This window comes from Culex quinquefasciatus, chromosome 2, assembly GCF_015732765.1.
Source record: "Culex quinquefasciatus strain JHB chromosome 2, VPISU_Cqui_1.0_pri_paternal, whole genome shotgun sequence".
Taxonomy (NCBI): Eukaryota; Metazoa; Arthropoda; class Insecta; order Diptera; family Culicidae; genus Culex; species Culex quinquefasciatus.
Window position 1 is genome coordinate 78,260,083 of NC_051862.1, and position 27,490 is coordinate 78,287,572.

At 41.2% G+C, this 27,490-nt stretch overlaps 3 protein-coding genes across 5 annotated transcripts; 1 reads left to right on the forward strand and 2 right to left on the reverse strand.

Annotated features, from left to right (window-relative positions):
* Positions 1-3,220: 3,220 nt before the first annotated feature.
* On the reverse strand, positions 3,221-9,371 carry LOC6040079 (alpha-endosulfine). 2 transcript variants are annotated; one of them, XM_001849496.2, is made up of 3 exons: positions 9,179-9,371; positions 4,424-4,537; positions 3,221-4,361 (listed from the first exon to the last, which is right to left on the reverse strand). In XM_001849496.2, the coding sequence occupies exons 2-3, from the start codon at positions 4,487-4,489 to the stop codon at positions 4,050-4,052; spliced, it is 378 nt and encodes a 125-aa protein (XP_001849548.2). In that variant the 5' UTR covers positions 4,490-4,537; positions 9,179-9,371; the 3' UTR covers positions 3,221-4,049. The 2 variants fall into 2 exon arrangements, with proteins under 2 accessions (XP_001849548.2, XP_038111751.1); XM_038255823.1 differs by lacking the exon at positions 9,179-9,371 and adding an exon at positions 8,723-8,873.
* A 3,519-nt stretch (positions 9,372-12,890) lies between these two features.
* Positions 12,891-14,053, forward strand: LOC6040080 (tubulin polyglutamylase complex subunit 2). The gene is made up of 4 exons (XM_001849497.2): positions 12,891-13,017; positions 13,082-13,114; positions 13,181-13,325; positions 13,385-14,053. Exons 1-4 carry the CDS (start codon positions 12,946-12,948, stop codon positions 13,978-13,980), a joined length of 846 nt encoding a protein of 281 aa, XP_001849549.1. The 5' UTR covers positions 12,891-12,945; the 3' UTR covers positions 13,981-14,053.
* LOC6040081 (anoctamin-4) lies at positions 13,998-24,745 on the reverse strand. Of its 2 annotated transcripts, none has more exons than XM_038255907.1 (14): positions 23,385-24,745; positions 18,008-18,534; positions 17,575-17,884; positions 17,216-17,521; positions 16,594-17,162; positions 16,121-16,505; positions 15,904-16,068; positions 15,685-15,841; positions 15,465-15,621; positions 15,152-15,291; positions 14,887-15,092; positions 14,725-14,830; positions 14,278-14,646; positions 13,998-14,221 (listed from the first exon to the last, which is right to left on the reverse strand). In XM_038255907.1, exons 1-14 carry the CDS (start codon positions 23,790-23,792, stop codon positions 14,103-14,105), a joined length of 3,924 nt encoding a protein of 1,307 aa, XP_038111835.1. In that variant the 5' UTR covers positions 23,793-24,745; the 3' UTR covers positions 13,998-14,102. The 2 variants fall into 2 exon arrangements, with proteins under 2 accessions (XP_038111835.1, XP_038111834.1); XM_038255906.1 differs by having other exon boundaries at positions 17,575-17,899.
* Between the last annotated feature and the right edge of the window lie 2,745 nt (positions 24,746-27,490).

Here is a 27,490-nt window from a genome sequence, read left to right on the forward strand (position 1 = left end):
AAAAGTCAGAGAGACCACTCAAATCCCATTTTGAAATTATCGTCTTTTCCAGAATCTCAAATAACGGGCATTTCTTATCTAAAGAACGGTTAAAAAAAAACGTTGCTTAATCCACCCTTAGGTGGTTGGTGCCTTCCTCAAATTTAAAGGGTGCTATCCAAAATAGACACAAAAGTGTTTTATCAATTTGACTAATTATTCATACCACTAGATTGGGTAGTCAGATCTTCATATTGCAGGACACTTATGCGCTTACAACTTTTGATAGGGAAGTCAAATCTCCAATCCAATTCGTGCTCGTTGGAAAGGTATTTTAATTACCTATCTAAAGATAGGTCGCATGATATATTTGGACAACGTTTTCATCAAAATATCTGAGATCCGGCGAGTGCATAAATAACACTTAAGTGCTTATAACTTTTGATAGGGTTGTCAGATCTTTAATGTTTTGGACTCGTTAGAAATGTCTTTTAAATACCTTTCTAAAAATGTATAGCATTACGGCCTTTCTTACAAAAACCACACTTTTACAATCTTGCGAACTTTAGTCAAAATCGTGTTTTAGCATAACTTTTGAAGTACTTTACTAAACATAATGGTATGAAAATATGACCTATGGCACCTGTAGACGGATCTAAAAACACAGATCCGGACAAAATCGGTCAAGCCAGTTTCGAGAAAAGTGAGTGAGAAAAAAAATCTACGTCCATCCACACACACAGACATTTGCTCAGAATTTGATTCTGAGTCGATAGTATACGTGAAGGTGGGTCTACGAGTAAAAACAGAAATTTAACAACTAATTTCTTAAAAAAAAAAAACATTTGAAAATGGAAGCACTCATTATTTTGATTCAAATTATGAACATAAACAATTTGTCTTTGAAAAATAACCGAAAGCTAAATAACATTTATAATTTCAATGTGTATTTTTAATCATGGCAAAATTATTGTTTTTGATACTCCGTTTCAACTGGAAATGACAAAACATTTAAGATAACTGAATTTATTGAATTTAGAAAATATCTAGTAATTCGTAAAAAAAATGTTTACTTTAAGTTTCTTTTAATTTTTTTATTGAATTTTTAAATTAATGTTGATTGATCTATTTGTCAGTATGTAACTGCCTTATTTTTTTATCAATGAAAAAAAAAAATGTAGAGGAAAATGTTTGAAAAACAATTTTTTAAACATATTTGCAGTAACTTAAACCAAAATTTGTTGGATTTTTTTGGCAAATTCAATTTTATTTTTGTTATCAAAACGTAAAAAAGTGTTTCAATTCTTTCATTCAGAATGAACAACGCGTGGATTCGTACTATTTAAGTATTCCGATAACTGAAAATCAAGCTTCAAGTAGTTATATTTAGAATTAAAACAAAACATTGCCAAACTCAAGTTGGAATATTTTTTTCAATTATTCAATCGATGAGATAAAATGAAACACAATTTATCGTTTATGCTAGTTCAATTTTTGCATCAACTTTGTTGTTGTTTCAAGTTAGAGTAAGAAGAAGAGGTAATGTTTGACAAACAAAGAAAAAACATTAAAAAAAAAACTTTTGATTCATAAAAAATATTATAAAAATCTGTGTCAAAAAAAATATTATAAAAATCTGTGTCAAACACATCCAGTGTTTATTAGGATTTTTTCATTCTCAAATAGGAAAATTACTCTAAGTTTAATGTAAGTTCCTAAAGAAAAATTGAGTGAATTAAATTAGAAAATTGTGCAAAATACAGGGAAGGGAAATAAGTAGGGGAAATTCTCGTATGTTTGGCAAGTTAAGCACTCGCTCCTAACTCCATCCAATTTGCTGATTTTCACTATTTGAACAACTAATTTTGCAAAACTTTTGATAGAAACTTGCTTGCTCACTTTTTATTGAACTATTTATCACTCGAGTTCAGTTGAAAACGCTTTTAATTTGCTTTAATTGAATGTCAAAGTTCTGACCTGCCAACATTAGAGGCACGCTGGAATTAGATGCTGTTCCCCTACCTGCACTTATAGTAAGGTAACTACGATAAGCACCGAACTTTAAAATATTTGGGTGCGGTGCTGGTGCATATTTTTCAAACAAGGTAACTATGACTTGTCTTTCTTTGTTACCACAGACAAAATAACTGTTGTCAACATTGTCAATTAAAACTTGGTTTTTGGTCAGTTCCTAGCAGATTCTGTACTTCTTGAGGAGCAATGGCATGTTACAATGTGGCCAAAATTAGACATCTGTGACCAAATTTTGAGTGTATATCGTGAGAAGACGGCTTTGAGTTCTATTTTTGAGCAGACTTCAGAATTGGTAAAACAATCACTGTCTTCAAGCGACTTTATTTGAACTTTTACCCGGAATAGGGTCAATTGGCGTGGAGGCACCAAATCCTTCATAAAGATGAGGCAGAAGAGTGTGAAAATGAACCATGAGTAATACAGGATGTTCATGGTGCAGCTGTTTAGACCTAGTAAAAAGCCACTTTGAACGCAGGCCACAATCCCCTTATGCCCCTCGATCTCTATGAGAAACGTTTTAAAAATGTCATCCGCTGCGGCATTTCTTACCGTTTTCCAAAAAATGCCAAGAAGCAAGAAGATTTACATTTAAAATAACATCTACAGCAATTAACTCCAAATATACAGACAAATTTTATCATCCTAAAGCCTAAATAAAAAAACGTTGCAGAAATAAGCACCTTCAAGCTGGGGTGCTTATTATAAGCACCCAAAATAATGGGTTCTGGTGACAACTAAAGCACTGCAACTTTGATATTTCGCAAAACATGGTGCCTATGTTCGTTCTCTGTCAAAATATTACAAAAGTATTCAAGAATTAGACTTTTTTCAAGCAGATATGATTGGAATTCCCGACTTACTGACAAAAAAAAAAACAAATTCCTGACTTTTTCCCAACTTGAGTGGCCACCCTGTTTTAAAAAGTACCTCGTTGGATAAATGTACGACTCGTGCTGAAAAAAATCTTCTTTTTGTAGCTGGTTGCATAAACCTCTATTTTGCATCTGCTGACCCCTCGGTCATTAGTTTTGCTGTTATTTTTTGACGACCCAAAGTACACAGCGATTTTTTTCCGATCCATCTTAAGGTTACCTAGAAAACCCTTTCCACGCATCGAGATTTAAGCTGCTTAAGCGCCAACCGTCTGAGACACCGAGCAACGCATAACAAGGCTGTGATATCTGCTCGACAACGAAAACGCCACTTCTCTCTCCCTAGCAGATTAAAATCAGATGAATAATTATTCACATATACAGTACAACACCTGGCTGAAAACACTCTTCTGCAGGTAGCCTGCCTGCCCACCTTCTTCTCCTCCTCGGGTCAGATCGCTTTGCCGTAACCTCATTCCGAAAGGGAAGGAAGGAACCGGATGTTTCGATGTTTCTGTGTGTCCTCTCCCGTGGCCAAATTTTGTGTGTGTGTGTGTGTTTTGTGTGTGTGTGTGTGTTTTGTGTGAGTTTTTGTTTCCACCTCTCTTTGCTCTCTAGATAAGTGGATTTTCTAACCATTCTTTGTTTTTCCCTAAACCGTTTTGATTTGTGATTTTTTCTCTCAATCTCTCCGAAAAGTAAGGATTTCTACACATGATTTTGTATTTTTTTTTTCAGATGGTATGCACTAAATAGGCTTAAATTTGCTTTATGAACGAATACGATTAAGTGATACAAGGATTATAACTTAGAGTAAGTGTATTGGAGAAAACTAAACTTTAAACCTAATTTTTAAGCTTGCCTTCGAGCATCGATTGGGACCGAACCGAATGTTTTGCATGGCCAAATCGTAGCGCCTATTTATTTTCAACGCGCTAAGCTGAAAACGGGCGCGAGCGGGGAGAGGGGGCTCACCTTTCACTTACAACTAGAAACTTAACGACAAAAACCCACACAGCAAATAAAGAGAGGAGACTAACCATAATCGTACGCAGTATGGGAGAAGGGGGACGATCAAAACTAAACGCGGATATGAAGGTGATTACGCGCGACAAATCTCACAACAACGAATAAGAAAGAAAGAAAGTTCAGCTTGCAGCTTACTTAACTTTGAAACTTGTTGCACTGCTGGATGATGGAGGTTTTCCGCACTGGCACGGATTCCGGCGTCGGGATGGCCTCTCCGGTCGGCACCTTGTTGGCAAACACCTGCTTCACGCCACCGCCCTTCTGCTTCGCCATCTGGTAATCGCCCGAGTCGAAGTACTTCTGGCCCTTCTGGAGGCGCTTCTGCAGGAAGGCCGAGTGGCCGCCGAGACCGCGCGGGCCGCCGCCGAGCCCGATGTTGCCCCCGTACTTGGCCTTCATTTTGGCCTCCTCCTGCTGCTCGAGCTCGCTGACCGTTTGCTGTTGCTCCTGAAAAGTTTAAGTTTTGAGAGTTATTTTACCAAGGAAAGTTCAAATTTCTTCCGACAAACCTCGGTCTCCGTTTGCTCGGTCGTGGTCTGCTCGGTAGTTTTGTCTGTGCTTTCCTCGGAGCTCATGATGGCGGTTTACTACACGCTTGTACTTTCTAGACGAGTTATGAAAATCTGAAAGATAACAAGCGAAAGATCTTATTACATATATCTGAAAATGTAATAATCTAGAATATACAAGAAAAGTTTGAAGTGCTACAAAGCGGACTAATATAATTTCGTAGAGTTCATAGACTGCACGACTTCCGAACGAAGATGCGTCCATTCACCGTCAATACAACCTTATCCTGCTTCCCGCTTCTTGTTCATCTGGATAGCAGATGAACTGGCTGGATCGGTTGATTATCGAGCCCGTCGGTTGAAGTCCGCCCGTCCAATGACACCTTCAAGCCCAATAATAAAGCATAGGCCGAATATACCGTCACCTTGTCCCATCTTCTTGCGCGATTCGATCGGGTCGGACATCGCACCTGAGATCTTCACCGATCTTCATCGTTGATTTCACCATTCTAATCAACCTACCGGTCAAGCCGTTTTTGTACATGATCCTCCATAGCTTTTCGCGATCGATCGCGTGCGTGGCGGTAGTTCTCACATTCCAACTTGTCCTCGTCCTTGTAAATTGGTCATATGACTCCCTCTTTCCACCCTTCCTGTTCTGGGTCTCAAATTTTGACTATCAGCCGGTACAGACAACCCGCAAACTTGTCCGGGTCCATCATCTATCTTGATGATCTCGGCTCCTACACAATTCTTCCCAACTGCTTGGTTGTTCTTCAGCTTCTTGATGGCATCCTTAACCGTGGATGTTGTTTCGTCTCCCTCGCCAGCTGCATTGTTGATGTCGGTCACCCTGGTTCTCAGCCTCTGTGTTGTTCAGGTGCTTGTCGAAGTGCTGCCTTCACCTTTCAATTACCTCGCGCCGTTAAGACTCGTAAGACTTATCTTTATCCCGGCACATTTCGGCTTGAGTAACAGTGCTGATCTGGGATTAACTGAGTCTCTTGTAGGACTTACGCGTTTCATTGGAGCGATACAGCTGTTCTATGTCCTGGCACTCCAACTCTTCCAAGCGGTGCTTCTTATCCCTAACGAGATGATTCAGCATTGTTCTCACGAATCGATTCAGCCACATGATCCCGCGCGTACTGGGTAGCGACAAAACAGAACGTGAGTCGTTCCAGATTAAACTGCTGCGGACACCGCTTCCACCTCATAAGCGATAGATCATGGTATAAATTCCGCTTCGAACCAAAACAGCTGGTGATCCTTTCCTTTCAGGATTCGATTGCTCAATAAAGGGAAGGTAGTGCATCGTCACAAGCTGGACCTTTTCTAAAGACACCTTATGGCCAATCAATCACACAATCACTTTACTTAGAAAATTGAACTTAGCTTAGTTTAGTAAAGTAAAGAAACACGTCTTATCTTGTAGACTGTTCGCAGTAGAATGATATTATTTTTGCTCAGCTTACAGACGTCGACTTCCAGAACCAAATCCTCCATGACCGGATTACTTCTATCTACTAATCCAGGTTTTTAAGCGAAGATGGCGTTTGAATGGTGAACATCCGAAATGTCAAAATCACGCAGTGTTACCAATATTCCGAAAAAAGTGTGCCATGGCACGACAGCCACATTTGTTTTCTAATGTTGGTGCTATTGCGCGATTTAGACATTTCGACTGTTCGCCATTCGAACGCCATCTTCGCTTAAAACCCCGGATACTTAGGAATTTGAATTAATCTGAATCTGTTTTTTTTTATTTAAAGATCAAATAAACCAAATTTCCAGTTTTTGCCTTTTGGGTGTTTTTGAAACAGCCTTGAGTCAGGGTTATTAAAAAACGCACAAAAAGAAAAAAACTGAAAATTGTATTTATTGGACCTTTAAAAAAAACTCCAGAAATGGAAACGAATCTGACCTTCTACAATAGAAAAGTATTTAAGAGCGAGTTTTTCACCGATGTGAAACAGGTCGTATCGAGGTGCTCCGATTTGGATGAAACTTTCAGGGTTTGTTTGTCTATACATGAGATGAACTCATGCTAAATATGAGCCCTCTACGACAAAGGGAAGTGGGGTAAAACGGGCATTGAATTTTGAGGTCCAAAACACATGAAAAATCTTAAAATTGCTCGCATTTCCGCAAAACTTCATCAATTCCAACTCTCTTAGGTGCATACGAATGGTCTTTTGAAGCCCTTCAAAATGTGCTATAGACATCCAGGATTGGTTTAATTTTTTCTCATAGTTTTTGCAAATTACTGTTAAAAATTGATTTTTTTAAAACCTTAATATCTGTTAACGCACATAAGAGCGTCTGTTGCTTGGGTCGTGGCATAATCGGATCTGGACAGAACTGAAACTCGCGGGTTAACTAGTGCACAGTAATTTGTAATCAAAACTTTATTGCTCTTGGTTTCTGTCGGTTTATTGAACTGTAATGGACGGTAATTAGACGAGAAAACTGTAACTTTCTACATTTTGAGCTGTATTTCAGAACAGGACGGTTCTGTTCTGTCTGATCTGTTCTGCACTGTGTCTCGCGGAGCAATGGCCACTTCTAGCAAAGATTCTTGTGACCAAAGCTGGTAGTTCTAGCGGGAAATTCTATAACAATGCCAAGAACTCATTTGGAGATGCTTAGAATTATTATGTAGTACTAGATCTAACTGAACTGATACAAATCTACAATCTGAACCTAATGCGTGCGCAAACAATATCTTTTTGCAACAGCCTCCAACACCCATACTCTCATAGGTCAAAAGTTAGGGAATTTCATGGACTATAAGCCTACGGTACTAACTTTTTGGCCAATCGCAGTTTTTCTCATAGTGTTACGATTTTTCTAGAACAAACATTTTACAACGTTAGTTTTTGCCCTGTAGGCCAAGAAGACGGCACTTTTTGGTCTCAATTTTGTCATATTCGGAATCCTCAGAAAATTTTACATTAGATTGAGGTGTTGGAATTTTGAATTTGATTGGAAAAAATGCCATTTAGAATTATTTAAAATATTATTTAGAATTTTGTCGGATTAGGGGCTTAACAAGTTTTCGCCTACTTGATACAGCATTTGACGTATTGATCGTAGGGTAAATCAGATCTATTTCTTTTTTCAAAAATGTTTTATTTAATTATTTTTTAAATCAAAATTACAACTCCAATACTTCTAACTTACGTGAAATTGACCAAGGATTCCGAATTTGACAAAATTGAGACCAAAAAATGCCGTCTTCTTGGCCTACAGAGCAAAAACCAACGTTGCAAAATGTTTGTTCTAGAAAAATCGTAAAACTATGAGAAAAACTGCGATTGGCCAAAAAGTTAATACCGTAAGCTTATAGTCCATGAAATTACCTATCTTTTGACCTATGGGAGTATGGGTGTTGGAGGCTGTTGCAAAAAGATATTAAGGTTTAAAAAAAATCCATTTTTAACAGTAATTTGCAAAAGCTATGAGAAAAAGTTAAACCAATCCTGGATGTCTATAGCAAATTTTGAAGGGCTTCGAAAGACCATTCGAATGCATCTAAGAGAGTTGGAATTGATGAAGTTTTACGGAAATGCGAGCAATTTTAAGATTTTTCATGTGTTTTGGACCTCAAAATTCAATGCCCGTTTTACCCCACTTCCCTTTGTCGAAGAGGGCTCATATTTGACATGAGTTCATCTCATGCATAGACAAACAAATGCTGAAAGTTTCATCCAAATCGGAGCACCTCGATACGACCTCTAGAACAAACCGAGCAGAATCTACAAATACTGCCTCTTAATCAAATGAGAAACTTGACGTATGGTTTGGAAAATTTCAAAATCTACGGTAAGTTGACGTTTCCATATTAAAGGTAAACAAACAACTGCACAGCAACGTAAATCAGTCCAGCAAGTTTTCAAAGTTGATTGTAGATGACGGCCGCAAGTTGCGTACTTTGCTAAGTAACTTATCGATTTTACATTACTTATTTTTTCTCAGCTAAGTGATTGTAGATAGGCCTTTAGGGAAGCCAACCTATAAAATTTCAACATTACCAACCCTAACATGTTAAATTCAAGTTAAGAAATAAATTTCACTGAAATCGCTTTGTAAATGTCAATTCCAGCTGTAAAAATGCTAATGTGCCCTTTTTAAATGTTGCTTCAGTTATCATGTTTGCAAAACGATCTACAAGTCTAATAGGAATAAATTACATTCCTATAAGACTTGAAAACCTTTCGCAAACATGATCAAACACGCAAACAAACTGGTTTAATGCACCCAAAATCAAGGAGGCAAATGAAAGTTTTTAAAAATTACCAGAAAATCCACAAGCCTCTTCCAATCAAACAACAATCTCCATGCTTGCAGCTCCGAAGGAAACACTCTCCACAAACGTCAAACAAGATGGAAAATCAATAGACAAAAAAAGGGGGAGGGGGCCTCCGCACACACATTACTCACAGCCTGCTGCGTTCCGAATAATGCACAATGGCTTCAACACGGGCAAAAGGGAGACGCGAAGGTGCGTTTCTAAAGGCAAATTTCAAATTTGGCCTTGAGGTCGCACTAGAAAAAAAAAATACAATTACGCCAAACTACTCACTCCAGCACCGAAGCAAGAGCAGTGGGGCTTGTTTTGTTTCCTCGCGAGGCATTAGCTAGCAACTTTTTTGTTCCCGTGATTCCGCCCAAGAGGCCGCGACGACAATCGAAATCCTTCTCTTTTCAGCGTGAATCTCCACCCAAAACCAGTGAACGCCGCAGCGCACTTACCTGACGGATGTTGGTCCGACGGTGTACTCCAGGTTGGGGCGTCCGGAAGTGGGACAAAAAGGCTCACTCGCTCCAAATGGTTTCCAGAACTTTGCGACGGCTGCAAAGTGTTTTCAGCTGCGTCCTCTCTCTCTCTCTTCTGGTGCTGCTGCTGCTGTTGCTTCTTTTCCGTCAACCCCTTCTTTGTCGACTGTGTCGACTTTGCTTCTGTTTGACGTTTTCTCTTTCGTCCCGTTCGAATGACATTTGCGGATGCCGTGTTGCCAGGCTTTTGGTTTCTAGTGCACGGTTATAAGAACTTTTCAAATTATGGGTAAATGAGTGGTAAATGATTTGTATGGAAAAAGCGAGGTTCTGATGACAGAACATTTTTTAGCCATCCGGTTGGCGGCGAACAAGATTTTCGCCAAAACCGCATGTTTTCCGACAATCTTACTTTTTTATAAGACTTGACAAGAGGAAAGGTTTTTCGTGAATCTGGTAAGTCGGTGCATACAAAATTAAAAAAAATAATAATAAAAAAGTGACATGATTCTGTTTCGCCGAGCCGTACAAATCTTCATAGGGTTCAAGTATGATTCCGTTAAATCTTATGTTCTTTTCTTTGTTTTCGCAGAGATCTTCAAAGATGGCTGAAATCCGTGAATTCTCCGTTGAATGCGTATACGTTGGTCGATTCTCCGTATAATGAATGGCCACGCTTTCGGAACGCTCGGAACTGACGGAAGCCAGCAATGAATATTTATCCAAGGAAAACTCATCGCATCGCATCTGATTTTCACTGTGTATTTATTTTGTAAAGCGATAATAAAAATTGTGTTGATAAAATAAAAAGTAATTAACAATGTTTAAACTTTTTTCCCGGATCAACCCAGTCACGACGTTCTAGCAGGATTCTAGCAGAGTTCTTACAGAGCTGGATATTCTTATAGAATTCTAGCAGAAATGTTCTACCGTTCTAGCAGGATTCTGACAGAACCAGCTCTGCTAGAATATTTCGTGACTGGGAATAATTCTAGCAAAGTTCTATCAGGATTCTAGCAGATTTTTTCCAACTCATTCTAGCAAAATTCTTACAGAATTCCAGCAGGAAGCCTGTCAGAACAGTTCTAACAAAATTCTAGCAGGATTCTGACAGAACCGGTTAATTTCGCCAGCTCCTGCTAGAACCGGTTATTGCATTTGAGCTAGAATTCTTTGAGAATTCTAGCAAAGTACTGGAAGGATGATGGCACCGTTCTTGTAAGAATATTTTTGCTCTGCTAGATTTCTGTAAGAATCCTGTGAGAACGTCGAGACTGCCCAGTCACGAAATATTCTAGCAGAGCTGCCCAGTCACGGCGTTCTCACAGGATTCTTAGAGAATTCTAGCAGAGCGAAAATATTCTTACTAGAACTGTGCCATCTTCCTGCTAGAACTTTGCAAGAATTCTCAGAGAATTCTAGCTCAAATGCAATAACCGGTTCTAGCAGGAGCCGGCGAAATCAATCGGTTCTGTAAGAATCCTGCTAGAATTTTGCTAGAACTATTCTGACAGGCTGCCTGCTAGAATTCTGTAAGAATTTTGCTAGAAAGAAATGGCTGAAATTTTCTGCTAGAATCCTGTCAGAATTTTGCTAGAATTAAACGGATACAATTTTTTAAAAAGGGAAATTTTGTTAAAGGTTTCTTGAGAAGGTTTGCTAGATTTTTCTAGCAAATTGAAACAAAATAAAAAAATGTATTTATTCAATACACACGATATTCGCAACAACTAAACAAAAAACACACACTTTTCTAAATTAACTTTCACTCAGGAACTTTTTTTCTGGAAACGATCGAGGGGGGTTGCGTTGTACTTGGCGTCGTAAAACATTTGCAATTTTCCGTTTTCTGAGATGCAACCCGTGTTGTCGTCCAAATTTTCCGGGCAACATGGCCAGCGAGCTGGAATATGTTGTCATGCCAAGCATTCAACGGATGAACTGCCTGTATCTGGTTCCTGTTATTATGAAAAGAAAAAGGCTTTTACTTTAGATTTTTCTAGATCTGTTTTATTTACTTACCAAAGTTGACGGTGCAGAAAATGCGTCGTCCTCCTCCAAAAGAAACAGAAATAAAAGAGAAAATTGACAAGATGGCGGTATTCACATTCGCCACAAAACGGTTAGGCGAAAATGACGTCATTTTTGACAAATTATGTCTGTCAGAATTTTCTAGCAAAATTCTAACAGAGTTCTGGCAGGCCTGCTAGAATAATTCTAGCAGGATTCTTGCAGAACCAGCTCTGCTAGAAATTTTCGTGACCGGGTGGTCGGTAGAACATTTCTGCTAGAATGCTGTAAGAATATCCAGCTCTGTAAGAACTCTGTTAGAATCCTGCTAGAACGTCGTGACTGGGCAGTCACGGCGTTCTCACAGGATTCTTACAGAATTCTCACAGAGCGAAAGTATTCTTACTAGAACGCTGCCATCATCCTGCTAGAACTTTGCGAGAATTCTCAAAGAATTCTAGCTAACCGGTTCTAGCAGAGGTCGGCGAAATCAACCGGTTCTGTGAGAATCCTGCTAGAATGCTGTTAGAACTGTTCTGACAGGCCATCCTGCTAGAATTGTGTCAGAATCCTGCTAGAATGAGCTAGCGAAATTTTCTGCTCGAATCCTGCTAGAATTTTATGAGAAAGTTTGTCAGATTTCTTTTCTTCTTGATGGCTGTCATTAAAAAAAAAAAACAATTACAGAATATAACTTTGATTACATTTATTTATTTCTTCATTTCTTTTCACAAAAACACATCAGCTTCATAGCATTCCTCTTACTAGTGGTGAAATTCTCACCTCCTGCTATCTTGTGTCCTTGAATGACTGCAACATGCCTGTTTCTGCCATTTGTGGTGAGTGTCTATAGGGCTTCAATCCGGCCATTTTCCGTTGAGAACCTATGACAAAATGATAACAGAGTAATTACAATTTGCTTGATTGCGGAAAGTTAGCAAGTTACGCCGGAGGAAAACAATCCGAGAACATAACCTCAAAAGCTTTGAAGGTTTCCCGACTACGGACTATCCGTCGTTTTTTTGTGCAGAAATCTTTTAAAATATTCATTAATAGCTTATTTTTTTAACCGCCACTTTCAGCAACTTACTTGTGTAAAAATAAAGTTGCTCGTGAAAAACAAACAACTTTTGTACTCTAGCAAAGGCACCGAAAAAATGAAAGATGGCCGAGGAAAATGTGATTGACCACGAGGTTGGCGAAATGACGTCATTTTCGACAGATTTTTTCTGTTAGAACATTCTGGCAAAATGCTAACAGGATTCGAACAGGCCTGCTAGAATCATTCTAGCAGGATTCTAGCAGAACCAATTTAGCCAGAAATTCTCATGACTGGGGGGCACTCTCCCAATCAAAACCAAAACAAACAGAAGATATGAAATAATCGCAACCAACTTTTTGTCAAGCCAATATTTACCGACTCTCAAAGCGCGCGCAATGTCGACATAATTTCAAATTTATTTCCGTTACGCCTGGAGTCATGCGTGCGCTTATCTTGCGTGTCACGCGTGGCTTTCAGCGAGCAGAGGCGTGCTATTAGGAATAAAGTTGAGATATTAATCTACAATTGACAAGAAACTAACGAATTAACTCAAACTGAATAACATTTTAGGTTCAAAGATGGGTTGAAGATATTAAGTACTCCATGGCAACCCCCTCTCGAATCCAATTTGATTGATCAATACTGCCTCATTTAGCAAAAGTTCATTTCGAAAGTACTTGTACAAACTTAGATGAGCACCATTAAAAATGTCGTCGATCTGGACGACATGTTCTACGAGAATCTATCTCTCGGCCTGGCGAAGGTTCTACTTTAAGTTCCACATTAACTGAACACGCTGACCAAGCGCTTTTCTTTTTTGTTCACAGAAATTTGCAGATTGCATCCCGCGAATCGTGCAAGTAAGTTTCTTTTCTTAAGAATTTTTAGCTTATAAAATTGTTCGAATCATTTTTACGATTTTTAAGGTGACCTGCGAGAAGCGGCTGCCCTGCGAGAAGGCTCAGGTGACCGCGTGGGAGTCCCGCCACAACATCTACCTGCCGGACGATATGAAAAAGTTCTATCTGTCCACTGATGGGTTCAACTTTTACTGGAGCTACCAATACTCGCGTAATGCGTTTGGGTTTAATTCTTTAGGGGTTTGGGAATTGAAATTTGATTCTTTTCAGCAAACGACATCCGCCGCGTGGGTCACATCCATTTCCCACACTTGATCCAGATTACACTGGTTCGCGACAACATCGACACGATTCTGAGCTCAAGCCCGAACACTGCCGTCACGATACCGCCCATCATTCGCCAGTCGAACTATATCGACTCGACGTCCGGCTATCTGAACCATCTGAATCTGAACTCGCGCAGCAAGATCTTCGAGCTGAGCACCATTACGGATCTGGCCAAGGTCTGTCTGGTGTACGAGACGCCAGAATCGTCGAACCCGAAGATCTTTCTGCTCGAGATGGGCACCTTCAAGTGGCAATTCTTGGCCGATACGTTCACCGAATATCTGCGAATGAGCATCGCCCACCTGGGGCTGCCGTACTGGGAGTTGTGCTTCTCGAGCTGTGGACTGCCGTCGTGGACGGAGCAGCTGTTTCTGCTGCTGGCACCTCATCTGTTGGAGAAGAACGAGAACCGACGGCTGAAGAACATCGTTTGCGTCAACGAGAACCCACCGTACAACGTGCTGGATCCGGCGGTATTTAGGACCAAGCCCCGTTGTTCTCGCCAGAACCAGAAGAATCGGCTGAACAACCAAGGATAATTGAAACGCACACAGAATTTGAGAACGACTGTTAGTTTATTTCTACTACAAATATATAAGAAAATGCAGAACAAAAACGGATGAGTTTTAAAATCTAACTTCAGTCAGTCAGCCTCCTACTGCTATGTGACTTCCCAAACGGTAGATTCGAGCGATTGTCGAGGCCGGTTCGATATCTCCACGTGCGCGTCCAGTCCGTCACTCATGCGGCTTAGGCGCCGGGCCCAGCTTCCGCGAACTCCTGCAAAGATCAACCATCAGAAATGAAAGCTTTACACCTCCATGAGGACTTCTAACCTTGCCGACTGTTGTTGCTCTGCTCGCGCAGCACGTGCAGAATCTCCTCGTAGTCCGTGTCGCGGGACTTTTTCAGCCCGTGCTGGTACTTGGCCTCCTTGGCGAGCATCTGTTCGCGCTGGATTTGCGTCTTCACCTCGACCGGAATGTCCGGGATGATGAACTGCATGATGCCGGTCAGCACGAACACAATGTGCTCGAAGATCACCACGAACGCGAGCCGGGCGGCAAACACGTGCCAGTAGTGTGGACTCAGCCCGTACTGCTCGTTGTCGGTTGGCCCGTTCCGGTAGCCCCGGTACAGACAGGTGTCCGGGTCATTTTCGCCCTTCGTTCCCCATTCCTCCTTGTAGTCGGACGTGTTGAAAACTGTAGGGAAATTGACGCTAGATTACTCTGTCCAACTTTAATGCATGTTTGGAAAACTAGATATCTCCACTACTTTACCTGACAACGAGTGTTCAATATATCCGTGCAGCGTGAAATGTGGCGAGTAGACGTACTTGTACACCATCCGAGGAATGAAGTCGCTTGTGTAAGCGATTACAAAGGCCTGTAACAAGCAAAACTTTAGCCCTCCTAGCAATCTACGCACAAGCCCATACTAACATTTGAAACCACCGCGGTATAGGTGATGATCTTCAGGATCCCGTACCAGGCGCCAATGTCTTCAACCCGCTCGGCCAGCGGTCGCCGCGACTGGGTAACCATCTTGTACGCATCCAGCCGAATTTCGGCGATGTTGTTCAGCAGCGCGAAGAGCGGAGCCAGCGGAAAGGCCGCCACGAACAGCGTTACGAAGCCGTACTGGACGACTGAAAAGAAACGAGCAATGTCTAGCCATTCTGATGAAATTGGAGACTCCAATCCATACTCATTTCAAGGTACTCGTCGAACAGCGCCAACCGGCCGGGGTCCTGCAAGTGGTAGTCCTGCTCCCAGGCCATGTGCAGATGGGATTCGTCCTTGGTGAGCTGTTTGTGCTTACGCTGGCGCCACCAGTTGTAGAATGCACTGCAAATTTGGGAAAAGCAGTTTACGACTTATTGAAACTTAATCTAAAACTTATGTGAATGAGATTGAATGCTAGTTGCCCTAGAATTCAGAGTTTACTTTAATAAATAAAAAGTCCGGATTCACTATATGGATAACTATTTTAACGATAAAATACACTAATAACCACTCACGGAAAGAAGTACTCCATAAAGTTGTTCCAGCACTGCTTTCCCACCATGATGATCGCCAGCTGGATACAGAGCTCACTGAGACAACCCGCCGGGTCACAGATGTCACCCTTCAGCCGGAAGAACTCGCTCTTCCTCGCCACGTCATCGCCGGGGTAGTCTACAAAAAAGCAAAGATCATTTCAATTTAGATTAACATCGAGATGAAAATCAACAAGCTCACCGTAGAAGCGCCCCTTGAAGAACGCAATGTAAATGAGCGAGCTGTAAAAGTTCATAAACTCAAAGACGAAGATCTTGATCGTGTACGAGTCCTCGTACTCGGTTTGCGTTCGGGGATTCTCTAAGTTGGTTAGAAACAGTGCTAGCTTGTGGTAGATCTGAAATGAGGAGGGTTTGTAAGAGGAAGCTTGAAATTGTCTGATTCAGTGCAATAACTTACACGTGTTAGAATCATAATGATGACAAGATTGATTAAGGCAGCAGTCATTGTGGTAAAAAGTTTGGCATGTGTGCGGAAAAAGTTTCCACCCCCACTGTAGATCACAGATACGAGCGATATCCGGTAGATGATGGTCCCCAGGACGGCACCGAGGACGACTGAGATCTAGACGAAACATTGGGTTACAGAGAGTTTCTCACGGGAAGAATCAACTTACCATGAACAGCACCGCGCTAGAGGTCGCCGCAAAGCGAATCGCGCGATCCCACGTTGGCATGTAGGGTTCCTTCTCCCGGGTCACCGGATTCGTGCGGAACGTTTTGACCGAGGTTTCAAACTCCGGCCGCATGTCCTCCTCGTTTTCGATGTTCTGCAGGTCCCACTCCCACACGAGGACCGATTGCTTGCGCTTCCACATCTCGAGGAAGGTCGTGGCCCAGAAGGACATGAAGATGGCGAAGAATACGGTGGATGGGTTGTCGAACAGGTACGTAAGCTGGGCGAAAAGGCACGACTCGGAGAGCTGTTGGTAACTGCAGGCTTTGTCACATAGCGGACATAGGGTTATGTTGCCGGGCCCGTTTTTGTCGCAGATTTCTTTGCTGTAAGTGAGGATCACTCGGTTAGTGGGTTGCGTAATTGTTATGAATATTTAGTTGTCCATGATATTGGAATGACAAAACGACTTACGTTGGAATGTTATCGCTCGAGTCCATGGACGCCAGCCCGTACAGGAAACACAACAATCCAACCACCGCCGGAGCGCACAACATCTTGGTGTAGAAGCCGAGCCAACAAAAGTACAGCGCAATCTTATCGCCAAAGTACTTCCGCACCAGACAAAGCGGCTGCTTCTTGTACCACTTGATGGGCCGAGCCCACTCGAGGTACAGTAACCTCCGATCGAACACCGCTTCCGTCGAGTGGTTTCGATCGTATCGGCCTTCGTGCAGTGGAAAGCACGCCAGATACGTCCCGTCGTTCAGCAGCCTTCGGATTCCGATAAAGTTGATCTTCTCCGTGTCATCGAAGCGAGCCCGCATCAAAATCTGCATCACGATCAGGCTTCGCTGAGCGCTTGTGAAGGTCGTACAGCGATCCTTCACGATGAACTGCTCCTCCGGATTTCCGTTGCAGGTCGCCGAGTAGAACGAGGGTTCTTTCTCGATACGACTGTAATTGTAGTCCATCATCGACATCATCTTATTCCAGTAGCTGAGCCACTTGTTCTGATGCTTCCGCAGAGTTGATTCTTCTTCCTACGGTAAACCATTAGGTTATCTTAAGTCACGCTTAGTCAGCAAAACATTACCTTCACACTGATTGTGATGAATCGCTTCACAGGCAGCTTGAGATTCATCACCTCGGCGTAGCGTGACTCCGTTCGCCACGGGATGTGTACCTTAACAAAGTACGTCTTCTCATCGAACGCCTGCGATTTGTGCTCTAACTCAATCTCCAAACCCTCCTTCACCAGGTTCTCTTGAAACACCTTACGTTGGTGTCTCTTCAACGCTTCCTCCTCCGTCATAACGCCGTCATCAGACTCCTCGTAACAGAGGATCATGTCGATCTTGCGACGGCCGTCGCGGAACATTAGCGATTCTGGATCGAGACCCTTAAAAGAGAGATCATTCCTATCCGTTCGCCCAATTTAGTTACGCCACCTACCTCCTTGTCCTGCTTGCTCGGTCTGCGGTTCCCATCGCCAGACTGTTCGGAACCCTTCCGCTTCTTACTGCGCAAACTTCCCGTAACGGCTCCCCCGACGCCACCTAAACTGTTCCGATTTTCCTCACGCAGAATCGTCCTCACTGGTGAACTTCCGGTGAGCAGTTTCGTCGACGAGCGGCGCCGGTCGTTCATGATGCTCATCGTACTGGAGTTGAAACTTTTGTTGATCTCGGACGCAATGTCCGACGTGTCCATCGGCGTTCCCGGGATGTTCTCGGTGTTGCTGATCTTGGGGCCGAATATCTTGCTGTAAAGATCGGGACTAATCGCGTGAATCGTTCGTTATTGCATAGCGTTACAACGGCCAATTGTCACAGAGATAGAGAGGGTACATGATTTAGAACATCCAACACACACTTGATGGATATACCTTCGGTTCTGCTCCTCGTTGATCTTCATTTGGTCCAGCGCGCGGTCCTGCGCTTCAAGCCACTTCTCGACGGGGGTTTTGAGCAGCGGACTTTCCATAATATCGTCCAACGTGGACAGCGTCTTCTCGCTCGAATCTACCGCCGGATGGCGGGACGATGAACCGGTGTCGATTGCCGAGTCCTCGGTTGGACTGCCACCATGGTAACCGTTGCCGTCGGCCACGTGCTGCGTGCTATCGTGCAACTGATGGGTGGACGGGGCCGTAGACACCGTCCCATACGTGTCCAGCTCACCTGTGTTGGTGGTGCTGTTCGTCCTGGTGACGTTGAATTTGTTGATGTTGGCGTTGGCGTTGGTACCGGCAAAGTTCAGCTGGTTGCCCAGCCCACCATTCATGCTAACAGTCACTCGGGAGGTCACGGGGGTGGCGGTGGAACCACCCTTCAGGGGGATACTATTAATACCTCGCAGGTTGTCCGTGCTGTGTCGCATTAATAATTGATTCGGTTCGTTATGTTGACTTATCTATAGTTGTAGGGAGGGGAATAAAAAAAAGCACACGAAAACAGATTACCGGATATTAGAGCGATTGGGATATGCCAGAACGAATGGTCTTTCATTCCAGTTGATGGTTGAATCGATAACGTAATAGCGATTATCTAGATCCCCGACATGGTCATGGAGCTGCGGGTAACACAGCAAAAATATTTGTTTAAGTAACGATTGAGTGTGACTATGTACGTTGATCAATGAATGTGTTTCGCTCATGTTCTTTTTTGCGGCCAGACCTACAGCGTTGCATTAACCGCAGAGAGGATTATGTGAACGAATCACATACCAGATAACTACAGGGGAGTAACGCTCTGGATTAGTCGTAAGATTTAATACAAGCAAACTGATACCATTTTTACCCTTTTTAAACTTTTCATCGCGTGATATAAAAATAATCAGCATTGTTAAATAATTGAAACAAAACGTTCGATTCATACCTGAATCGCAAAATAATAACACATTTGTCAAAGCCAGTGGTTAAATAACCAATTCCATAGAAATGTAAAAAAAATGCATCAAGATAGTGGTGGAGGATCTATATTTTTTGTTCAACCAATAAGATCGACATTTTTTGTTAAAAAAACACCTTTTTACAAAAAAAAAAACCTAATGTTTAACTATAGTAAAAAGGTAATGCTCAGCCATAGGTTCTTTGGTCCAGACACATTGGTGAAAATGTAATTTGTCGAGTTTGTTGGGTTTGTGGTTTTCATCATTCAAAGATTTTTTGTATTTTTTCCATCATAGTTTTATAATGAGCTTTTCGTTGCCACGGCGTGTTTTCTGGGCAACCTTAAGGAGAAAAAATAGTCATCGCTACTATTAAATGTGTCTTATAAGAAATTTTCTCAGCTTTCCAATGCTTTTAAGAGCGAAATATTTCATCGGGAAATTTCTGAGATATCTATATTTTAAGTTTTTTGTTTTAAAATCCTTAATCATTTATTGGAAATTTCCATAGAACAGTTCAGGAAACTTGTCAAATGATGTGTTTCATGTGTCATTTACTCATAAAAATGTGCAAAATAAGACAAGAAACAACTTTGTAGAAGGTTGCAAACCGCTTAACATTTTGAAAATGAAGTTTTTACCGATTTTATGAATATGTGGGATTTATTCAGAAATTAAAATCATACAACCGCATTAAAATGTTATTTTTACAAGAACAACTAGATTATTACATAATTGTTGTGTACAATTAACACCGGTCTTCTCTGATCCAGCTTGGAATTAGCTGATACAACCGATTTTTTTCAGGTTTGAGATTGATGAGGTTTTTCAAGATTTTTGTGAATTAATATCATATTTCCTCAATCAAACATTAACCAGTTGCATGGATACAAAACATGTTAATGTTTAATACTCGAAATTGAACTGCAAACTACTGTTGCAAGCTCTAGGAGAAATACTTTTCATTTGTATAAAATGATTGTTTTAGTTTTTTTTTGTATTAAATAATCAAGGAATTAGCAATATTTTAGAAATTTATAAGACTCTCGTCTTCAATCTCATCTTTTAAAAAAATGTTTTATTTCCTGATTTTTGTTCAAATAGTTTGAAAAAGAAGTTTCTGTTTGAATTTTTTTGTTGAAATGATAAATAATATTGTTCGAACAAAAAAAAAGTTTGTGACGGTGTTTTCAGCATTCTGAATTGGAAGACTCGAGTTTTATTGCTATTTTTAAGTGCATTTTTAAAAGTAAACATTACATAAAATTTTATATTTATTTTATACTCATGAAAATACGACTTTTGAAGCTTGCAACAGTAATATGTAGTACATTTTTGATTTTTAAATCATATTTGTATTTATGTTTCTGGTTAATGTTTGTTTAAGAAAATATCAAATTTATTCATTAAAATTCAATAATACCATTCACAATCATAAACCTGCCAAAGTTTTGGTTGAACTTTGTAGCCTTAGAAGTGCGCAAACAGTATCCAAGTTTAACGAAATGAATCAAATTGACCACCAAGACTAGTGCTTACCTTAACAAAAATTGGAAATTTCTTAGGCGTGCTATAAAGAAGTGCTAAAAAATAGCACTAGCACTGTGCAATGCGCAGTGTGCGTAGAACTTGAGGTAAGTGCTAATCTGAAGTGCCAGTGCAGAGCGTGCCAATGCATGTCTGTTCAACTGTCTCTAGACGCACTTGGCAGGAACAATGAGACGAAAAAAATCAAAGTTGACTTTATAGCTGTCGGCCACCATTGCTAGTACCAACCACTAGTGTCTTCCTTATAACCAGACATGCATCGGCACTAAGAGCTCTTCTTAACGGCACTCAACTTGTTCTGGTTGGCATTTAAGTTTGAAGTAATGTTATGTTTGTTGCCAGTTAAAAACGTCTTGTTTTTAGCATGAATGATGTTAAGAAAACATTGGTTCCTTGGAAAAACCGACTTCAGGTATTATTTTCATTTCAGTCTCATAAGCTCTTAAGAAGTACGTCTTAAAAGCTCTTTGAGTGCACTTAACAGTTCTTACCCTATATCTCACTTGGTTTATTTTCGGGAGCCTTAAAGATTAGCGTAATAAGTGTACTCTAAACACTGGCACAACATGCTGGGAATCAACGCCAAACGCCAAATGCCAAACAAGTTCTTCTAAAAGAGGAGATAGAGTGGATGCACGTCTGCTTATAACTACAAGGACTTCGCTGCCCTGGGCTCCTAAGTGTTTTAGTACGGCACGGAGCAACGGCGCCGGATACCCATATTTACAAATTTTAAGAGCGCCCGCCGCGGGATTCGAACCGGCGACCTCTGGATTGTGAGTTCAGTGCGCGGTCCAATTGATCCACACGGGCGGGACGGAGCAATGAGACATTCTACGAAAATCAATACTTTTCTAGCTAAACATCATTTTTTAGAAGGTTTTTGTTGAAAACCCTATACGATTTTTTTTGAAGAAATATTTCCCTAAACTAAATTTTTTAGAGAGTTTTTGTTGAAAAGTGTGAAAAAAATGTTTTTACATAAAATAACAATTTTATAACAAATAGTTGTTTTAAATGTGAAATGTTTGAAACTTTGATGCGATCGATTTATACATAAAAGTTGAGACTTTATTAAAAGTTTGGGTATTTTTACAGCGGCTCATGTTTCCGTACAAGGGCTTACGGACAATAAAAAAAAAGCTAAAAATTGAAATTGCAGGCCACGGTGTCAACATTTGAACGAAAAAAGTGTTTTAAAATGCATCATGGGTAATTCTCTACCAACTCACACGAACTCGGGAAAAGTTGCCCCGACCCCTCTTCGATTTGCGTGAAACTTTGTCCTTAGGGGTAACTTTTGTCCCTGATCATGAATCCGAGGTCCGTTTTTTGATATCTCGTGACGGAGGGGCGGTACGACCCCTTCCATTTTTGAACATGCGGAATAGAGGTGTTTTCAATAATTTGCAGCCTGAAACGGTGATGAGATAGAAATTTGGTGTCAATAGGACTTTTATGTAAAATTAGACACCCGATTTGTTGGCGTACTCATAATTCCGAAAAAAACGTATTTTTCATCGAAAAAAAAACACTAAAAAAGTATTAAAAATTCTCCCATTTTCCGCTACTCGACTGTAAAAAAAAATGGAACATTAACCCAGAAGGGTCATTTTTTCATTTAGAACAAAAATTTTTTTTTAAAAATTTTGTGTTTTTTCTAACTTTGCAGGGTTATTTTTTAGAGTGTAAGAATGTTCTACAAAGTTGTAGAGCAGACAATTACAAAAAATTGATATATAAACATAAGGGGTTTGCTTATAAACATCATGAGTTATCGCGATTTTACGAAAAAAAGTTTTGAAAAAGTTACTTTTTGCGTTTCTCTTTGTTTCGTCGTCCGTGTCTGTCGCAGGTGACCATGAACGGCCATGATCGATGACGACCAACTTTTTCAAAACTTTTTTTTCGTAAAATCGCGATAACTCGTGATGTTTGTAAGCAACCCCCTTACACGAAATTTTAAAATGAAAATTTTTGTTCTAAATGAAAAAATGACCCTTCTGGGTCAATGTAGATTCGGAAAGTACATTAAATTTCCCATAAAATGACATGTTCCAATTTTTTTTACAGTCGAGTAACGGAAAATGGGAGAATTTTTAAAACTTTTTTAGTGTTTTTTTCGATGAAAAATACGTTTTTTCGGAATTCTGAGTACGTCATCAAATCGGGCGTCTAATTTTACATAAAAGTCCCTTTGACACCAAATTTCTATCTCATCACCGTTTCAGGCTGCAAATTATTGAAAAACACCTCTTTTATCGCATGTTCAAAAATGGAAGGGGTCGTACTGCCCCTCCGTCACGAGATATAAAAAAACGGACCTCGGATTCGTGATCAGGGACAAAAGTTACCCCCGGGGCAACTGCTGTGTGAGTTGGCGGAGAATTACCCTCATACACCTTTCCATTGAAATTTTGATATTTTTTTGAAAAAATATTTTTTTGCCCTCTGATTTTTCGGACCAATTTTGAAGGGGGGGCGACATGAACTTTGAAAAATATTTGCAACGGCCTTAACTTTTAATAAAGTTTTAATAATTCAGTTAAACTGCCCAAATTTTTCATTGAAGAGGTTTAAGAATACTTCATCTGAAGGCATACAATAATTTGAAGACTTTTCGTTTTGGGTTTAAATTCAACAAAGAATACAGAGAATACATACATTTTCGTTTCGTCGTTAAATCCTTGACCTGGTGCACAGTTTATACTAACAAGCTATCGCTATCGTTACCAATAACACATCACATGCCAAATTTCAAAAATGGGCAACGATGTGGTGAATTGGTCCACTTCAGTAAATCTTACCACCCGACCAACTCTTACCTCCTCATTGCTCCGATTCAGAAAACGCCCCGGCAGCGCGTACGAATCCTGACTATACCGTCGGATCTTGGTCAGCGGACTCGACTGAATCGCCCTCGGTGGCGTCAGATACTGCTGCCTCCCGCTGAACCGTTGCTCCTGCTCGATAAAGTTTGGCAGTATCACGTTCAGCGAACTCTGGTACAGCAACGCTTCCGGCAGACTTCCGTTGCGGGGTTGGGTCGGGTTGGTTGTTGGATCCGGGTCACCGGGAGGTCCTTCGGGCGATACGGTGGTGCTGGTGGTTTGTGCACTTTCTCCGCCTCCGGGTTCCTTGGCGGGGCTAACTTTCACTACGACTACGCTATCGCTCGGCATGGATTTACTAGCACTACTACTGTTGCTTCCGGCCTGGTCGGCGTCACTCATCCTACCAGCTACTGCTACTGGATGTTACACCTGGGCGGGCAAGCCTCGTTCTGCACTTCAATATTCAAATTGCTTCATTATCACTCGAGGCACCGGTTTCCGCTGAACGCCTTGCAAGTAGGTATACATGGGTGGTTGAAGTGGATGGCACAATGATAGAGGACCAGCAGCTGGAGATTGCACACTTCCGATTGCACAGCTAACGCATCTAAATTTCATTCGTATCGATCGATTCCCACGGTGAAGGTGCCGCGGTACAGCTACGAGTTGTCCACTTTACACTTGGCGTAACCCAACACGTGGTACCATTTGCCAACAATTCGCAACGGTCGAATACCATCTGTGTAGACCGCGTACTCAGAGCCCTGAACCCAACTCACACCGTTCATACGACATCACTTTCCCAACTGAACCAATATATGGGCCAAGGACTTCATTGAACACTACCCTTTGTTCCCAACTGTAGCACATACACACGTGTATTTCTTGACTGACACCGGAGGCCTAGTGATATCCTCTGTCTGTGATGTCCTGCTTGATGACGCTAAATGTCACACGCGAGGATGGACACGACTCGTTCAAGCCTCGACGAGTTTCATGTACCGCCACCGCACTGACCGTGCATTTACGTACGACATTTTATCGATTTTATTCGATCATGAATAAGTGATGGAGTGATTTCCTGCTACACGTACGTACTGGCGTTACGTAGTTGCGGAGGTTCAAAAACGCTGGAAATTTTCCGTTGAGCAAAGTCACGCTTCTTTATTATTTCTAACTAACTCACAAAATATCGTTAATCACTACCCGTAATAAAAAAAACGCTTCAAAAATCCTAATTTTTCCTGCACTGGTAATCCTGTAACGGGTTTCTTCCTTGCAATCAGGTGCACTGCAAGCGCTCGAATTTGATTGTCAACGTGCGGTCCGTTCGCGCGTGCTGCTCGGCGTCAAGTACGAACCTCGTGTGGACCTCGGTCTAGTCCTAGTCCAAAAGTTCGGCTTGCCATCGGGAATGCTCAAGCGCTGAGGTGACTTGCTTCCTGTGTGTGAATGTAATGGAAGTACGGGTATTTGGAGGTATTGTAACTATGTAGGAATCGTTGCTCAGTTTGTGCTGTATGTATTTTCGATTGACCCATTACGACGACAAGCGAAGTTGTAATTAAGAATATTGTCTGATAAACTGTACTTAAATGTCAAGGATGCCAAACTAAACTGAATGAGTTGACTGTTTTATGAATATTTTGGATTTTCATGAAATATTGGCAACCGTCAATGAGGGTTACATTCGGATTGAGCAGCTAATCTTTTTAAATGTATGCCTCGTAAGTATGTGAGTTGCTACTCCGTTATTGACAGATCAACTGAAGTTAAACAATGAATTAAAAATGATCAGTCGTAGCCAATCAACCGTTTAATGTTTAACCACTGATGATCCCTTTTATATAAGTCAAAACCGGCGCCATCTAAAGAAGCCTGTGGTTCGACAAAGGTAGGAATGCTAGTCCAATACTTGAATTTACAGACTCATCAGACATGGAGTTTTTCGTTCTATACCTGACGACGCCGCATGAGACTGTTGAAAACTTTAAATACAACTAAGTGTCATTATATTTCCATAGAATTACTAAATAAACAGTGGATATAACACCATTTTAAAGGTTTTTTTGAAACTAAATATGTCTTTATTGAACTCTCTTATAATAATTACATTTCATTTACATTCTCCAAAAATGTCGCGAGTACCAGATCCCGACGCACCACCTGTTCATCGATTTCAAAGCCGCGTACGACTCGGTCGATCGCGAAAAGCTATGGAAGATCATGTACGAGAACGGCTTTCCCGGGAAGCTGATCAGACTGGTGAAATCGACGATGACCGGGGCGCGGTGCAGCGTGAAGATTTCGGGAGCGATGTCCGACCCGATCGAATCGCGCAAGGGACTGCGACAAGGCGACGGTATCTCCGGCCTCTGTTTCAACATTGGGCTTGAACATAAAAACAAAAAAAAAAAAAGAAAAAATCACTTTAACAACTAATCCTAACTTAAAACTAAAATAAAAATTCTTTGAATTATTCAAAATCATTAGAACTGTATTTTAAGATAAATCCTCCAAGCGTTCTTACTTGTTCCTGGCGAGTTTTGCAACCACGCAGTGTTGTTGTCATCTCGATAAAAATGTTCAGAAGTTCTTGTGGTGAAAACAGGTCACTACTGCCTTCACCCGTTGATGCTGGTTGGTTTTCCCTCGGTTGCTGACTGAAGCCTGGAGGTGTTGAAATCTCTGCAACTTTTTGTCGCTGATTCAACAGCAATAGCTGCAGATTTGGAACTACTCGAACAGATCCCGCTCCTGTTGACGACAAAGCAGGAAAATCCACTTCAGTGAATGCTGGTGGTGTTTTGCGACGATTTGGTTGGTGCCTCGTCGTCACTTGCTGCCGAATTTTCACAAACTCAGCACGTTTTGGGCAGCTTCGATTCTTGGTCGAATGGTCACCACCGCAATAGAAGCATTTGGCTTCGATGTTCTCGTTGATTGTTTCGCAAGCTTGAGTTTTGTGCTCACGCTTCTTTTTTTTCTGGTAGGTAGCAGAATTTTGAGTCCATCAGCACACAAGCGAATGGAAGCTCGTAAAGCACCAGATTTGATAAATCCGGTCAGCCACTTTCGCACCGAATCCGATGACGATGTTTTCACAAAAATGGGTGGCAAATTTTCCTGTCGTTCAAATTCTTCCTTCTCGCTCACGTCCACAGGGAGGGTAGCGAACTGGTTTCCAGACGAATTTTGAGCGTCCTTGCTCAAACTGCCTGGCTTTGCAGTTAGCGCTTCGGCATTCTTTAGCTTCTTCAAATCTGCCGATCCTGCTGGTGAAGACCGCCTCTTTTTCTTGCCGTGAGACATTTTTTTTGCATTTTTAGCACTTATTTGGTGATGGAGGGACGCACGTCTGACTCGCTGCTCTGCTAATCGCAGACATCAAATTCTGAACAAATGTCTGTGCGTGTGTATGTCTATAAGTTCATGCACCTAAAAAATGCACACGATTATCTAAGGACTGTCTGAACCGACTTGAACCGTTTTGGTCTCATTCGATCGGTAATGGGTTCCCACAAGACCCTAGTTAATATTATGTAGTTTAGAAAAGTATTTCAAAAGTTACGAAAACAATTTTGGCTGAACCTCGGAAGATTGTAAAAAGAGTGGTTTTTGTAAGAAATCCCGTCTTGTTATTTATTTTTAGAAAGGTATTTGGAAGACCTTTCCAATGAGCCTAAAACATCGAATATTCGACCACCCTATCAAAAGTTATTAGCACTTAAATGTTGTTTATACACTTTTTTGAAGCCGGATCTCAGATATTTCGATGGAAGAAACGATGTACGGATTATTCAGGCGACCTATCGTTGGATACGTAATAGGATGTTACAAAACGGGTCAATTTTGCGGGCATTTCAGGGCATGATCCTCTAGATGTACTGAGTCCGAAATATGAGCTTGATTGGTTGCAACAGAACCTGGCGCTTTGACTTTGAATTTTAAATGGGATTTTACACGTAAAATCGGTGCGTTTTGGTTTATGCCAGTTTTGAGCCCCTTGACAATTTTTGCATTTTTCAAAAGCCTCATGAGTCCGTAGTCCGTGTTCCAGGGAACAAATTTGGCGGAGAGTGCGAAAAGATTCGTCC